Genomic DNA, 14,498 nt, shown 5'->3' with positions numbered 1-14,498 from the left:
CGCGCGCTCGGTGGACTCTGTTGAGTCTTCCACCGTTACCCGTCACCTATCGCTGGCGCGCCGGGTCACAGGATGGCCTCGAGCAGCAACAGTTCCTTTACGCCATGTCCTGATCCGTTCATTGCAGAGTTGTCGATTGGCGATGCCGGTGGCTGTATGTCTCCTATCTATGATGGTAGCCGAATGACCCTGATTTTATGATTATAGATCTCGCTGGCCGTTGGTGCACGCCGCAAACCATTGGCGATGAGACCGTCTCCTGTTGTTTCCCGTGCCCGTTCACGGAGTGGCAGTATACAGATGGTACAGATCCGTCAACTAAAATGGCGACAGCATTGCTAACAAGAGCAGGATTCAATCCCACAAATATGGTTTCCTGGATTGCGGTCGGTGTCCTTATCCTCATGGTCATCTCCGCCTTGACCTTTATCCTCCTCCCCGTCAGCGATACACAGCGGCATTATCTGACATCGAGTCCGCTGATGGGATTCGTCTTCATGTCAATCGCTTTTATCATCCCCCTGGGCCCGTCAGACAAGTACTGCCATGATGCAATCACGCCGAACTACTGGCTCTCCGAGACAACCTGCGCGTGTCCGGGTCTCTGATACTATACGGGGTGTGGGTTCTTGTTATTGGATGTACGCACACCCCTCTCCAGAAAAAAAAGTTGGGAATTTAGTAGTACTAACGGATCAGGCTTCTTTCGCTCCCTCTCCCTCTACCTCCAACTAATCTGGAACATCGAGTCGGGCCCCAAATTCCGTGTCATCTCATTACTCTGCATCTTCGGCGGCTCACTCGCCCTTCTCGGAATCGCCCTCGGCGTGTCCGGCGTCTCATACCAGGTCGGCGAGATGTGCTACATCAGCTACCCCAAGAGCGCAGGCTCATTCTGGGCGCCCCTAATCGCGGTCGCGTTCGTCTCGTTCCTCATCCAAATTTTCATAATGAGGTGTACTGTATCCGCGGTGTTCTTACGCTCGGGTGGACAGCCCGACTATCATTATTTAAGCGTCCTGAGCGAGAACGGCCCTCGACAGATGATAGTTCACCGCGCGTTACGCCGCCTCGACGAACGGGGAAGAAGATCTGGCGCATTCTACAACTACAATGGCGCGCTATTGCCATTGCGTGCTTGGTACTGCTGTATGTGGTCTACTTTGCACAAGCGATTCTTCGATACGGCGATCCGGGACAGTACTCGCCTGAGGAGATGCAGCCGTTGGTTGACTGCCTTGTTCGCACCAAGGGGGATAAGAGGGCTTGTCATGAGGAGGCCAGTCATATTGGACCGAATCAAGCGACTGCTGTGTCGGCGCTTGCTTTACTTGCTGTATGTCGTCTTTCTTCCCATCACCCCCTTACCTCGCTAACAAAGCCGGTCGCCAGTCCTGCGGCATCTGGGGCGTAATCTGCACAGCCCGGTACACCATGCTCCTCGGCTGGCTCGACATCTTCAACGACATAACCGACTACATCTACGACACACTGCACGGCCGACGATCGCGCGAGCGCCCAAGACCACCCGACCTTGAGCGCATCGTCCCAGACCTCCCCCCCAAAGCCACAACGGCCATACACACACCAACACCAACAACCCCAAAAACCCTCGAAGACGTCGACCGTCTCTACGGAACAAGAAAGTACCACGTCCCGCAGAATAGCTTTTCGAGACCGGGGAGGGCTCGAACGGTCTCGGTTGCTGGTAGTGCGAAGGGGAGCGTTAGTACTTTTGCCCCGAGCTCTGTTAGTTTTACGCCGAGTACGGCGCCGGCGAGTACGATTACCACGACGATTGAGGGGAATGCGCATGTTGAGGAGTTTGATTTGAAGGAGATGAAGCCTTCTTGAAGGCTTGAAGGTTCTGTTCAGGTCACTCCTTGGGTGTGCCCGCTACGCCTGAGGCTCTTTCTCTTCTCCTCTCGCCGCGTCGCATTTCCATTAGAGGTCATTCCAAAGGGGAGCTCGGAGTCGGTGACCTTGTCGCCTGATATTCCAGCTGAGCAAGCACCTTGCCAGCCACTACCCTCGGTCTTCGGCGCCGTTGACGAATATCTTGACGAGCTGTTGGCTTTCTGGGTGCAGACAGGCCATGTTGAACCGAATCATCATTGGTGCAGATGACGACGCGCCCTTGATTATCATCTACGCTTGATCTCGCTTCCGGTCAGAGGCTGACACCGGCATGACTGCGTCAAATGCAGTTTTATATACTATAATTATGGCTCAGCCGTCTACGACGTGACGACAGATACCACTTGCATTGCATTCTGGCATTCTTTGAACCAGGGCCACTTTGTACCGATAAACATAATATAAGAGTCTATTCCAAGAAAACTCCAAACACCAAATGCTTGCTTGCTATCCAAAACAGTATATATAAATAACAAAATACCCAAAACCGCTTTAAAATGAAGCAGTCTGCTTCGGAACCCGAAACGGATGCGCCTCAGTATTAAACACAAACTCATCGAGACTAACAAGATCGGTCTCAGCAAAAATCAAATAAAGATACTTCAACGTCTCCGCCATCCAAAAACTCTCCATACTATCCTCCTTGCCCACCGGATCCCCCTTCTCAACCTCCCCCGACTCGCGCTCATGCTTCTCAAGCGGAACCGTAACATCGCGCACCGCCGCATTCGCAAACTCTGTGTGCGTCGCCGCCTCAATGGACATGTACATCTCCCATGCGGCCTCGCGGTACTTCTCGTCCCCTGTGATACGCCACATGTAGAAGACGCTCTCGAGGGCTTCGGGGCGGAGGACGTAATGTTTGTCGCGGACGAAGGTGTATATGCTGGTTTGGGTATCGTCCCAGATACACTCGTTCAGACTGGGGCACCGCGGGACGGTGAACATCTCGGGCATTATGCCCATGGGGCTATTGCGGTAGTACCAGATACAGCCGTCTGTGAGTTTGCGGGCTAGCGTGAGATGGGAGTCGTTGGCGAAGAGTTTCCCGCCGAGGGCGTACATCCCGCCGACGAAGCAGGAGAGGTGCTCGGCGCGGGTTTCGAGGCCGACGGATAGACTTGTTGCGTGGGCGATTCCCGGCAAAAGGATGTCTGCGTGGTCGGGGACCATGGGGCGGAAGAGAAGGTGCTGTGCGCCGGCGGAGAGGGCATTCTCGTAGAGTCGTGCGTACTGTGGTGCGCGGCCGACGCCAGACAGGAGCTGGTATTCTTTGCCGAGATACTCATATGCGGAGTCGGCCATGCCGCCGTAGCTGAATGTGGAGCCCTTGGTCAGGTCTGGTTTCTGCACGTCCACGCCGACGGGCCACATTCCCGGGATGCGGGTGTTGGGTGCCTGGGCGTCGAGCACGTCTGTGATTCTGGAGACTGCGTCGAAGTACCGCATGTCTCCGGTGAGCTGGGAAAGCCGTGTGAGTTCAAGACTGCTGCTTGCGATTTCGGCGATGATGCCCTGCGCCGCGGGGGACTGTTTCTCGCCGTTGGCGGCCTTGTGCGGGTTCCATCGTGTCACGGGCATGCGCATGGGCGTGTCGAAAGAGTTGTAGATCATGTCGCCGATTTGAACGGCCTTGTCGAGGAGGCGCTGGTCGCGGCAGCCACTCAAATCATAAGCCGCGATAAACCCGCCTAGATACCGGATTGTCGTCTCGAAGACGTTGATGGTAGGCTGGCTCGACGAGTGCGGGTCAAAGTCGACGTCGAGAACGGCCTCGACGGCGCGCTCGAATTCCTCGTCCAGATCCATGATCAGCAGCGTGTCGAGGTTATCGACGAGCGTCGCGCCCCATCCGCCAAAGGTATTTTTCTTCCCGCCGGAGAGGGGCGTAAGCTCGTCTGCTTTCCAGGCGAGTTTTTCGTAGGAGCGCCATGCGCGCTGGAAGGTTTCCTTTATGGCATTTTGGCGAGAGAGACGGACGGTTTCGTCGCTTGTGGAGGGTCGCGAGAAGGCGGCTTGGATTTGTGGCAATTGTAACGGTTTCTCAGTCGATAACGAAATGGGATCGGAAACGGGGTAGTTCTCGGGAATGTCGCGCCAGGAGAAGGATCCCTCGTCGGTGTTTGTGCGGTTGTACGGCGGGTCCGGGGGTGTGAGAGGGCACCGGTTGGCCGTGAAGCGGTTCGGGAGGGAGGACGAGGGCTGGGCGGGCGCGTTCCTGTGCAGGAGGATGAAGAAGAAGAAGAAGAAGACGAAGATGGCGGAGATGGTGAGGAAGGAGGACCAGCGCTTGTTGAGGGAGGGCATTGTGCCCTGGCCAGCAGCTAGACCTGGTGGGCAGTCATAAGAATGACAAGAAATGGAGAAATGGAGAAATGAAATGGAAATGAGCTTGGAACTGGAACGTGGACTCGAGCGGAGAGGATCAAAGAATGGAATCAGGGTCGCCAGCTGGACCCTTGGCAGCCCTGCATCATTGGCTGGTGACCCCCGAAACAGCCCCGCTGGGCCCTTTGAAACAGCCCCCGAACGCTAGCGCGGTCCCTGAACGCGGGTGCCTAAGCTCAGGAGTATACGGAACAGCATGAACATTATGAACATTGCTTTGCTATGCGTGTACACTACTTAAACCAATACCCATTCAACCCCTCAACGGTCCTCGCCCCCACATTGTGATGTCGATTCTCCTCCCACACGGTTCCACCCTCCCCATACTGATTGGAGAGATGTCCCAGAAAGAAATCCAGATTCTCCTTACACTGCGGGAACTCGTTCTTGAAGAAGTCAAACAATTCCTGCACGGTCGCCTTCTTCGGCGCATACGTGATCTTGTCTCGGAACAGGTCGAGGTAGCGCTGTGTATGCGCGAGGTCTTCCTTCGCGTTGAGGTCCCAGCCGGTTTCCATGTGGCCCGGGATGAGCTTGGATGGTTGCAAAGCCGCGATGAGGGAGAGAGTCTTGTTCCATGCTTCTAGCAGAGCTGGGGTTTCAACTTCTTCGACCCTGGATTTCTTAGTCGGTATACTCTTTGCAGGCGACGGAAAGGAAGACAAGGACATACCAAACATGCGTACTCCTCCCATAAACCGCATCACCACAAACAATCGTCTTCTCATTCGGAAGCCAAAACAGCGTATGATCAACACTATCCCCCTGCAACGGCCCTAACAGCACAACCGGACTCTCAGGATTCGCATCCAGGGCAAAGAAACTAAAATTGAACTCCTCCGGACGCCTCGGCGCGGCATGGACATTCTCCGCGCCAAACACAGAAGGCCAGTACTTGACCTTGTCGTCGTACTCGCGGTTAATGCCGGCAAGGACATACGGAGCCGCGTAGAACTTGGCGTCCGGGTACGCCTCGAAGATGCTGTTTGCTGCGAAGAAATGGTCGGGGTGGTGGTGAGTTACGAAGACGGCTTTTAAGGGTTTATCGGTCGTCTTTTTGATCCAGGAGGCTACGGCTTCACCGTCGGGCTTTAGGAAGGGTGGGTCGACGAGGACTGCTTCGCTGCTGCCGACGATTAGGGTCGTTATGCTGGAGAGGCCCTTGGGGGAGGAGGAGAGGTGGTATGTTTCGAGGGGCATTTTTCACGTAGTAAAGTGAGTTACCGACTAGAGAGGTAAGCTTCCTGTGTAGTCTGCAGTCTGCAAGGTCCCCCATACCTTCCATCGGCTTTATAACTTGTACCTACCGGCTCATCCGCGTTCTTCAGCAACCCGGAAAACCCCCCAATGCGCGGGGTAGGCGATCGGCTGTGCGGAGAACCAATAATCGGGCCTAGAGATCCAATACGTAGTCCCACCGCGGTAGAATCAATGAACTGTTCCGCACATTATGGGTTCCTAACGGGGGAAATAAAAGCTCGTGATGAGACCTGCCTCGGCGTTTACAATTTGGTTTTTCTTCTCAATTGCCCAGAGCTCCCGGTATTTCCGCTCTATCAACCCGCAATGTCACAATACACGAAGGACCTCACCCCCGACTCTCTAAAGGATAAAGTCGTCGTCCTCACAGGTAAGAGCCCCATTCAACTTCAATAAGAGACAAGCTAACAGCACAGGCGGCGCAAACGGCATTGGAGCCAGCCTAGTCGAATATGCCGTCCAAAACAGCGCGTACGTATGCTTCGGCGACCTCACAACCGAAGCAGGCGAGGAGGTCGCAAGGAAAGTAAATAATGGCTCGTCTCCTCCACGGGCAGTCTTCGTTCAGACCGACGTCACCAAGTACGACTCTGTCCTTGGCCTCTTCGACAAAGCGATGGAGGTCTACGGTCACATTGACCACGCTGTTGCTGGTGCGGGGATCAGTGAGATAGGCAATGTTTTTGATCCTGCTTTGGATATGGAGAGTATTCGTCAGGTGGGATATTAAATCGGTATATCCAGAAAGGAGCATTGACGACTAACGAATCCACCTAGCCACCCACAACGAAAGTCATGGACGTCAACATGAACGGGTGTCTCTACGTTGCAAGGATAGCAAGCGTGTACCTCCGCCAGAACCGCCCCTCGGCAACACCAACCGACCGCTCCATAATCCTCGTATCCTCAATCGCAGGCTTCAAAGAATCCCCAGGCCTCTTCATCTACCAAGCCTCAAAGCACGGTGTTCTCGGACTGATGCGCGCACTTCGGCTCTACCTTTTCCCGGCACACGGAATCAGAATCAATGCCATCTGCCCCTGGATGACGACGACGGCGATGGTTAAGGGTGTGCAAGATGGCTGGTTCAAGGCTGGATTACCGGTGAATTCACCAATGGATGTGGCGATGGTTATTGGGAAAGTTCTGGGGGATACTGAGCTCAATGGGACGTCGATGTACGTAGAAGGAGGAAGGGCTTGGGAGATTGAAGCGAATATTGATCGGTTGGAGCCGCAGTGGCTTGGGGAGGAGCCCAGTCGGAGTTTGGCGAGGGGGCAGGCGGTGTTGGGGAGTGGGAGTAATTGGATTAAATGATTCTGCTGATTTTCTACGTACTTGATGGTAGTATTCAATTAATCGTCCTTGTCATGACTCCATACGGCAATTCAAGATGTTATTCGTCCATGTAAACATAAAGCCATTACGGAATACATCCAAGCCAAGCGAAGGATGTAAAGTCCATGCAAGAAACTTCTCTCCAACTGATCCACATGCTTCTTATTAACTATTCCGTATATCCGAGGTCCGCAAGAATTGCGCCCGATCTACAGGCCTGTATCTACTCTGTATACCCCGCGTCTACGCCAAACGCAATCATGACGAAAGCAGGGGGAATCCCGACTGATGATGCCTTGGAGCTGGGCTAGCGGCTTAAGTTCCTACATCACAGAGTAATGCCAATCCAATCGTTCTGTAGACAGAAAGGTGAGAGCGTCTGTCTCGAAATATATCTGGGTTCTCTCGCACAATCAAGGGAGGGGTTTCGTGCATTATTTATACGTAAACCGTCTTGGCGCTTCGCTCTCTACGCGCACTTCAGCTCAAAAGACAATAGATAGATCCAATTTACTTATGGTGGGTTGATCTCACGCTTATGTGTACAGACCAGTCCTAATCTAGTCTTTGGTTGAATAGTCCATATCCAGGAAATACTCCAGAGAGGGGTCGGGTATGACTGCTACTGCCCTGTCTTGCTTGCTTCAGTTGTTGTAGTATAGAAGTTGCACAGGCGGCAAAATATATATTTTCCCTTGCGCTGCAGGAACCAACTTCCACGTCATCCATCCTTCTTCCACACAACGCAGCACCACCAAAATGCCATTATCCTGGCCACGCATCCAATTCCACGAAATCGGCGACCAATCCTGGTGCCCAGCATGGCTCCACCACCACGAGCAATTCTCTCTCAGCCAACTGTGGAATCTGCGCGTGCCATTCTGGTCGCGGGGTAGTCTCGCCACGCAAGCCTGCGCCGTAATCAAAGAGCACCTTTCCGATCTGTCGTCGACGACAATTGTCGATTGCTGCGCGGGTGCAGGCGGTCCGACGCCGTTTATCGAGCGCGAATTGAATCGCGATGCCGAGAGGGATCTGAGGGAAGCAGTGAAGTTTGTGTTGACGGACATGTTCCCGCCCGTGGATGTGTGGAGTGCGATCGCAAAGAAGCAGAACAATGTGCGCTTTGTGGACACGCCTGTCGATGCACGGAGTGTTGGTCGTGTTGCCGAGGAGAGAAGGAAGGAATGTCGGATTTTTAACATCTGCTTTCATCATTTCGATGACCAGGATGCAGCTGGGATACTGAAGAGTGCCGTAGAGGAGGCGGATGCCTTCATGTACGTCACTATCCGGCATGTCTACAATTCAGGTGCTAATGGGTACAGAATCTTCGAAATCACAGCGCGACAGGTATCAACTTGTCTCTATTCGCCCCTCGCCTTCTTCTGGGGCTTTTACGTGACGGCACTCTGGTACTGGCACTCACCGGTGCATTTGCTCTCCACGTTTCTTATCCCTGTTGCGCCGCTGGCACTGTGGATCGACGGGCTCATCTCGTGTCTGCGAACACGAACGCCACAGGAAGTTCAGACATTGATCGCTCGGTCGGGAGCAAATACCGACGGCTGGAAATTTACGCACGGAGAAAAGAGCGTGCAGTGGCCGATGATCACCTTGTACTACTATGTCGGACGGCGTGTAACCTAGATTAGACTGAATGGGCTGATCGGGGCGCTTGTTCCCGCCAAGTCAAACCCAAACATTTAACCAAATTTAACCTCACTTCCTCAATGTCCGCATCACAATGAAAGTCATCATCGTAGGCGCCGGTCTAGGCGGGTTAGCCTGCGCAATTGCATGTCGTCGCGAGAGCCTAGACGTCGTCGTTCTCGAGCGCTCGCCCCATGCGCGCGAATTCGGCGCGGGGATCCAGATCCCGCCAAACGGCGCAAAAATCCTACAAACACTTGGCTTATTACCGCAGATTCTAGAGAAGGGCAGTGTGGTACAAAATGTTGAGTTTCGGCGATACGACGATGGACGCCTTCTCAGGAGTATGCCCTTTGGCGAGGATATTGTCGAGGAGTTTGGGGTTTCTTGGGTGTATGCTAATCCCCAACCCTTCACCCTTCTGGATGCAATGCGCTGACGAGTCGGTCATAGGATTATCCATAGACAAGATTTCCACCAGATCCTGCTTGATGAAGCGACTCGCCTAGGCGCTGAAATCAGACTGGGCGCCGAAGTCACAGATATCATTTTGGAAGGACCAGAAGTCATCCTGGCTGGTGGTGAAAGAGTCGCAGGCGACGTGGTCATCGGGGCGGACGGTATTCCCCGCCTCTACTCCATACGCTAGGTCTTTGTTAATGCTTCTAGGCCTATACTCTCGAGTCCGAGACCTCGTCTTGGAGAACCCAACCAACCCCGAAGAAACAGGCGACCTAGCCTATCGCGCGATATTCCAGCGCTCGCAACTCGAAGCTCTCAATGACAACCGGGTAAACGAGCTCTGTTCCGAAACCGCCATAACTAGCTGGCTCGGTCCAGATAAACACTCTATCTTCTATCCCGTCCGTGGTGGTGAGGAGTTCAACCTTGTCTTGCTCCGCCCGGATAATCTCAACAAGGGCACGAGACGGGCCCAGGGGGATATCAATGAGATGAAAAGTAGTTATGAGGGATGGGATGAGACGTTAGTTACTTTCCTTGCGTTTTCTGCCTATACATTTATCGAGACTGACTATGGCAGGCTAACGAAATTGATATCCTGCGTACCCGCCGTAACACAGTGGAAGCTCACACATTTACCGGAGCTACCTACGTGGACAAAGGTAAGTACTTCTATAAGTAAATGATCATAAAAAATGGCCTAGGACTAATCATGTTCAATAGGGCCCAGTCGCTCTTCTCGGCGACGCATGCCACCCAACCCTCCCCTACCAAGCGCAGGGCGCCGCAATGGCAGTGGAGGACGGATTCGCCATTGGAAAGCTCCTCGGACTGCTGCAGCACCATTTAAATGCAAATGATTCATCTAGAGATACGGAACTAGCCCGGTATATCTCCGCCGTGCTCAGTATCTATGAATCAATCCGTAAATCACGCACAACAACCAGCGTGCAAGCGGCCATTAGGAATCGACGAGCATTTCATATTCGAGACGGGATTCTGCAAATCATTCGTGACTTTCTGATTTCAAATATGGGAATGACCAGGAAGAGTGATTGGACGTGGTTCTTTTCGAGGAGGATGCGCTGGACGTTGGATCATGATCTTGCTGGGGATTGTGAGAAGGGTTTTGAAAGGTTAAAGAGCTCTATAGCATGAAAGAAAGAGACAGAGATACTGTGCACACTCACTTAAGAGATCTCAGCAAGAATTATAAATATGATAATGATCTACAACTCCGTCCGCCCGGCACACCGGCCTGACAAGGCTGTCCCGAGTAGACTCAGCCCCGCATCGCACAGCCTCCAGGCTCTATTGTACACTTATTACGCTTCGATCAAAAATGCCGGCCAATCTCCAGAAACCAAACCCATAAACACAAATGGACCCCATAAGCTCGCGGAGGTCAAGTTGAACGGACGGCAAATTCGAAATACTGTGCGAACGGCCATACAATTGGCCGAGTTCCGCAAAGAGACCATGGACTATGGACATTTTGAGAGGGTAATCAAGGTAGTTGACGAGTTTGAGAAGCATCTTGATACTACCCGAGGATATACGGAACAGGATTGGATTCACCACCAGGCACTTCGCTGATCTATAAGGTTATTGGAAAATTACTTCAAGATGCTCCGTGGTCCCTGTCCTATCTCAATGTATATATTATTGATGTCTCCTCAAGAAATAGGTACCTTCTAGCTCCTTAGTATCGACGTATCCCTCTCAACCCCAGATTATTCAAGTCGCATCTATTTACATGGCAATCCTCAATGCTCACACTAGTCTGGCTGTCCAATGATGCCGGCATGGGGCCCAGCCCATGCATGCGGCTGAGCCATACTGACCTATGATTAATTGCCAGCCTCCCTGGGCCTTTTCCTCGCTGACGCCAGCCTCGTGCCAACCGTCTCTGTGCTCCTCGCCAACAACCCCGCAACGCACCTCCGCCAACGTTGATACTCCTGCATTGCCCTTGACAATCTCTATACACCAGGTGCTATATTGGAGACATTTTCCTGGTTACAAACATCAATTATCCGCTGAGGAGAGACAAAGTTGTGGCGTATGTTCCTCCCTCCATCAAATTTCCTTCCGCACCTGATCGCTCAAGCTGACTAGGCAGTTCACCGGTTTTCGATGCCCATTCACTAAGTTTAGGCGAGGACGAATCTTTATCTGATAGTAGGGAATGGCGTCCTTGTCGAAGAGAGTCAATGGAGGATGTAGTACTGTACACTGCGCCACCCGAACGTGAAGGCGCGTCGCGCCGCCGCCGCAGACAACGGAGCGGAAGATATCGCTTTCGCGCAGACGACGAACTGGCGAGCGAAGATGCGAGAGCGATTCGGACAAACCGCTGGTTAATCGTCCCACCGTGAAGCTATCGGATAACAGACGGAGGGTTCTCGTATCGGAAGTTGAAAAACCGAGTAAGGGGACACTGCCAATTGCTTCAATGCTCTTCGTCAGTGGCCATCATCTCTAATTTGCCTCCTTTGCCAAGATATTCAATATAAATCTGCGCGGGATTATCTACGTGCTAGCAAAAATGCTAGTCGTGAGAAGCAAAGTTTTGACAGGGAGTCTGGTACACCTCGTCTTGCCCAGCAGGATGATGAGCGCGCCAGTCGATCCTCGACCGGCAGCACACAAGGTAAATCTACTCTTACCTTGTACGGTGTTATGCAAGGATTTCTAATTAGATCCTTGCAGAGAGCCCAGAATAAGCAGTATCGGCAGCGCGCAGTCCCCGTTAACGCGGAGCACGGCATCAAGCATACATGTCACGTCTACAATATCAGAGGGTCTATCTCGGCAGGATAAGGATCAAGGTGCTAAGCTGCGTTATCTCTCGCAGAAGCTGGAGCGGACTGGGCTGAGGTTGCGGAATACAGCTTTGCAGTAAGGGGCTTTGTAGGTATGAGCTGAGGCTAGGATAGGTATCTTTCAGTATTCTGTCTGGCGTTTGGATTTTGGGATACCATTTATATATCGTCATTCGTTTGCGGGGTGCTTGTAGGGGGAGGGCTGCGGCCTCTGAAGCCCATCTTCTGATTTCCAGATTTGTTTGGATGCGGTTTGGACCTCAGTGAACCGTAACGATTCAACAGAGCAAAATTGGGGTTCCGTGAGTGGCAATCATATTGAATGTTACAGGCAAGTCCGGAATGTACAGGACGCTCTTGGACTGATGAATGTGCTCAAAAACGAACTCTTTGTGGAAACCTCGCTATTTTCTGGCCGCAAGTTGTTCGTAGTGCTTAGGTTCTGCAGCATCCCTGTCGCTAATGGCCACTGACTCACTCAGCCTGTGCTGTGTGACGGACTCTGCCACTGCCACAGCTCCTGCATACGAAAGCAGGCTAAGCCACAATGCTAATCAAGAGTCTTTCCCCTCATTCTGTCTCTTGCGCTATTCACGCTGATCCTACACCCACTCTGCGGATTCAGCAACACGCGCTTTGCGTGCGCCTCAACCAACCGAATATATCCCGTGGAAAAGGCTTAGCACTGACACATAGTACTCTTGTCTCTGATTGTCCGTGGGCAATTGTGAAAAGTTCATCGAACCAATGCCTACTCATATGTAGGTTCGCCCCTTTGCCCGCTCCATCTATCTATCGTCCATTCCATCTCGTTGATCGACCTGTGGACGCCATGCCTTTTGAACGTAGCATAGCTGACCCAGACAGTGATGAAAGCCCTTACTCTTATACTGATCCCTGGGAGACTGCCGCACTGCCTTCCAGTGATGATGGTGCGTCCTAACATCCCAAAAGCCGTGATGGCACCGACTGTACAATAAAAGTGCAGCGCGCAAAGATTCTGTCCTCCCTGTTCAATCTACCCGACCAATCTCAGTCGCGGATTCTCTAAAGCTTATGCGGATGCCACGAGAATCTGAGGATGAATCCGGACTCTCGTTGCTTCCGAGAGCACTACGGTGGTCACGGCATTCAGGACGTACTCATTCACCCTCTCGTACCATTTCCGTGATAGAACAGGTATCAGGATGAACAGAGAGCGGCGCTGCATATACCCAGGATCGCTTGAAGGTATAATCCCTCACATCCTTGCGGGTGCATAGGTCCGCTAACTTTGTATGCTATGTAGAGAGTGCCGACGAAGAGAGCGACTCAAGTTCCGTTCAAAAACGACGCATTCGCCGTGAGAAGCTTGAGCAGCTGGAGAACCAAAGTAGTCTGGAAAGCAAGCGCGAATTTCAAAAGCAGCTGGCACGCCGTCGAGATTTAGACTACCTAGGTACCCTAACGAAGCTCTTTTTTTGGATCTGGCCTCTCTAACCCGGTTTAACCCTTCGTGCAGTAGCGGAGCCGAGAACGGACAATTCTTCCTCAACACGGTCACCGTTAACAATGAGCACAGAGTCTAGTATGCTTGTCAAGTCTACCATTCCCGAGAACCTATCGCGCGCCGATAAAAACCAGGGCGCGAAGCTGCGGTACCTCTCGCAGAAGCTGGTGCACACGAGGCTGGACTTGCGAATTGGGGGAATCTGTATAGATAGATGAGCTGAGGGTATGGAGTATGGAGTATGGAGTATGACGGATTCCTTAGCCACCCGAGCATCACATTTTAGGAACGGTACGCTAAACAGCGCTTCATTCGCTTATGAGTTGATGGTTGTGCCCACATATAGCTAAAATGTTTCTTGACACCCCGTTTCTATTCCCCCGGCCCTGGACTAGTAGGCTGAACCGAAGCAATGTCCCAGTCTCTCGAACCCTACTTGTATCACCAGGTCCTTGTGCCAAATTTTATAGTCGCCAAAGAAACATTGTAAGTTCTAGTGACCAGTCACCATCATTGTGGTACCCTACCGATCGAACGAGTTTGATTCGATACTTACCAAGCAGCGGCGCATTATGTAGTCTGTGGGGCAATTCTTTTTACAGCCGGGGGCATCGTTTTGAGCGCCTGTCTCATGTGTACCTATACTAGACGGAGACGAGACTTTCTTCGTCTTTGCGATGTGGCGCTCTAGCTGAGGTCTGGCCGTCCTCGGTCCGAATTCCCTCGGCAACGGGATCCTTTTGGTTCTTGAATAGCCATTCAGCCAGTGATAATCCGACTATGTCTGGGGAGTTCAAGTGCCAGTGTGTTTCAAGGCTGGCATTTCTGGCGCGGCTTTCTGAAGGTTCGAGTTCGTGATCCTTGGAGGGGTATCATGCATGAATGATGAGATATGATTTTATGGAATTCTTGGTTCTTTGTCCCTCTAATCTCGGCAGCTTTAAGGATGCGAGTACCTTGTTGCCGCAAACGCCTGTTCAGCATTCTCACATATTGACCCAGTTGATAGTTCGATCCTCGCTTATTCCCGCAACATCCCTGAATCACGCGAGAACATAATAGATCCATCCGCCACCTATCCCTACAGAATATCAAAGTCAGGGAGTTTAGAATGAATCTCGTGGTACCCCGCAAGGATCTGGCACGCCGTGCCCGAGAGCTCTTCC

The 14,498-nt window shown here is 52.4% G+C and overlaps 6 protein-coding genes across 6 annotated transcripts; 4 read left to right on the top strand and 2 right to left on the bottom strand.

The window, feature by feature from the left end:
* Positions 1 to 63: 63 nt before the first annotated feature.
* Positions 64 to 1,854, top strand: BDV17DRAFT_298745 (uncharacterized protein; the record flags this gene model as incomplete). The annotated part of the gene is made up of 6 exons (XM_073763745.1): positions 64 to 154; positions 208 to 303; positions 352 to 600; positions 700 to 957; positions 996 to 1,336; positions 1,393 to 1,854. The coding sequence occupies exons 1-6, from the start codon at positions 73 to 75 to the stop codon at positions 1,852 to 1,854; spliced, it is 1,488 nt and encodes a 495-aa protein (XP_073614834.1). The 5' UTR covers positions 64 to 72.
* Positions 1,855 to 2,400: 546 nt separating this feature from the next.
* Positions 2,401 to 4,291, bottom strand: BDV17DRAFT_265114 (glycoside hydrolase family 47 protein). The gene has a single exon (XM_073758140.1). It carries the CDS (start codon positions 4,222 to 4,224, stop codon positions 2,410 to 2,412), a length of 1,815 nt encoding a protein of 604 aa, XP_073614833.1. The 5' UTR covers positions 4,225 to 4,291; the 3' UTR covers positions 2,401 to 2,409.
* A 247-nt stretch (positions 4,292 to 4,538) lies between these two features.
* BDV17DRAFT_298742 (MBL fold metallo-hydrolase) lies at positions 4,539 to 5,688 on the bottom strand (the record flags this gene model as incomplete). Its single annotated transcript, XM_073763744.1, has 2 exons — positions 4,979 to 5,688; positions 4,539 to 4,920 (listed from the first exon to the last, which is right to left on the bottom strand). The coding sequence occupies exons 1-2, from the start codon at positions 5,503 to 5,505 to the stop codon at positions 4,539 to 4,541; spliced, it is 909 nt and encodes a 302-aa protein (XP_073614832.1). The 5' UTR covers positions 5,506 to 5,688.
* Positions 5,689 to 5,871: 183 nt separating this feature from the next.
* BDV17DRAFT_292016 (putative 3-hydroxyacyl-CoA dehydrogenase) lies at positions 5,872 to 6,882 on the top strand (the record flags this gene model as incomplete). The annotated part of the gene is made up of 3 exons (XM_073762268.1): positions 5,872 to 5,935; positions 5,982 to 6,283; positions 6,343 to 6,882. The coding sequence occupies 3 exons, from the start codon at positions 5,872 to 5,874 to the stop codon at positions 6,880 to 6,882; spliced, it is 906 nt and encodes a 301-aa protein (XP_073614831.1).
* A 780-nt stretch (positions 6,883 to 7,662) lies between these two features.
* BDV17DRAFT_282237 (uncharacterized protein) lies at positions 7,663 to 10,176 on the top strand (the record flags this gene model as incomplete). Its single annotated transcript, XM_073760168.1, has 6 exons — positions 7,663 to 8,183; positions 8,232 to 8,542; positions 8,658 to 8,949; positions 9,010 to 9,176; positions 9,226 to 9,545; positions 9,742 to 10,176. 6 exons carry the CDS (start codon positions 7,663 to 7,665, stop codon positions 10,174 to 10,176), a joined length of 2,046 nt encoding a protein of 681 aa, XP_073614830.1.
* A 585-nt stretch (positions 10,177 to 10,761) lies between these two features.
* On the top strand, positions 10,762 to 11,576 carry BDV17DRAFT_265108 (uncharacterized protein). Its single transcript, XM_073758139.1, has one exon. The coding sequence runs from the start codon at positions 10,865 to 10,867 to the stop codon at positions 11,117 to 11,119; it is 255 nt and encodes an 84-aa protein (XP_073614829.1). The 5' UTR covers positions 10,762 to 10,864; the 3' UTR covers positions 11,120 to 11,576.
* Positions 11,577 to 14,498: the final 2,922 nt, after the last annotated feature.

Source organism: Aspergillus undulatus (genome assembly GCF_047715775.1).
Source record: "Aspergillus undulatus strain CBS 261.88 unplaced genomic scaffold BDV17scaffold_29, whole genome shotgun sequence".
Taxonomy (NCBI): domain Eukaryota; kingdom Fungi; phylum Ascomycota; class Eurotiomycetes; order Eurotiales; family Aspergillaceae; genus Aspergillus; species Aspergillus undulatus.
This window is presented reverse-complemented; position numbering and strand designations above follow the sequence as displayed.

Excerpts from the sequence above, each read along its gene's own strand:
- BDV17DRAFT_265108 (XM_073758139.1), top strand. The coding sequence starts at position 10,865 with ATGATTAATTGCCAGCCTCCCTGGGCCTTTTCCTCGCTGACGCCAGCC.
- BDV17DRAFT_265114 (XM_073758140.1), bottom strand. The coding sequence starts at position 4,224 with ATGCCCTCCCTCAACAAGCGCTGGTCCTCCTTCCTCACCATCTCCGCC.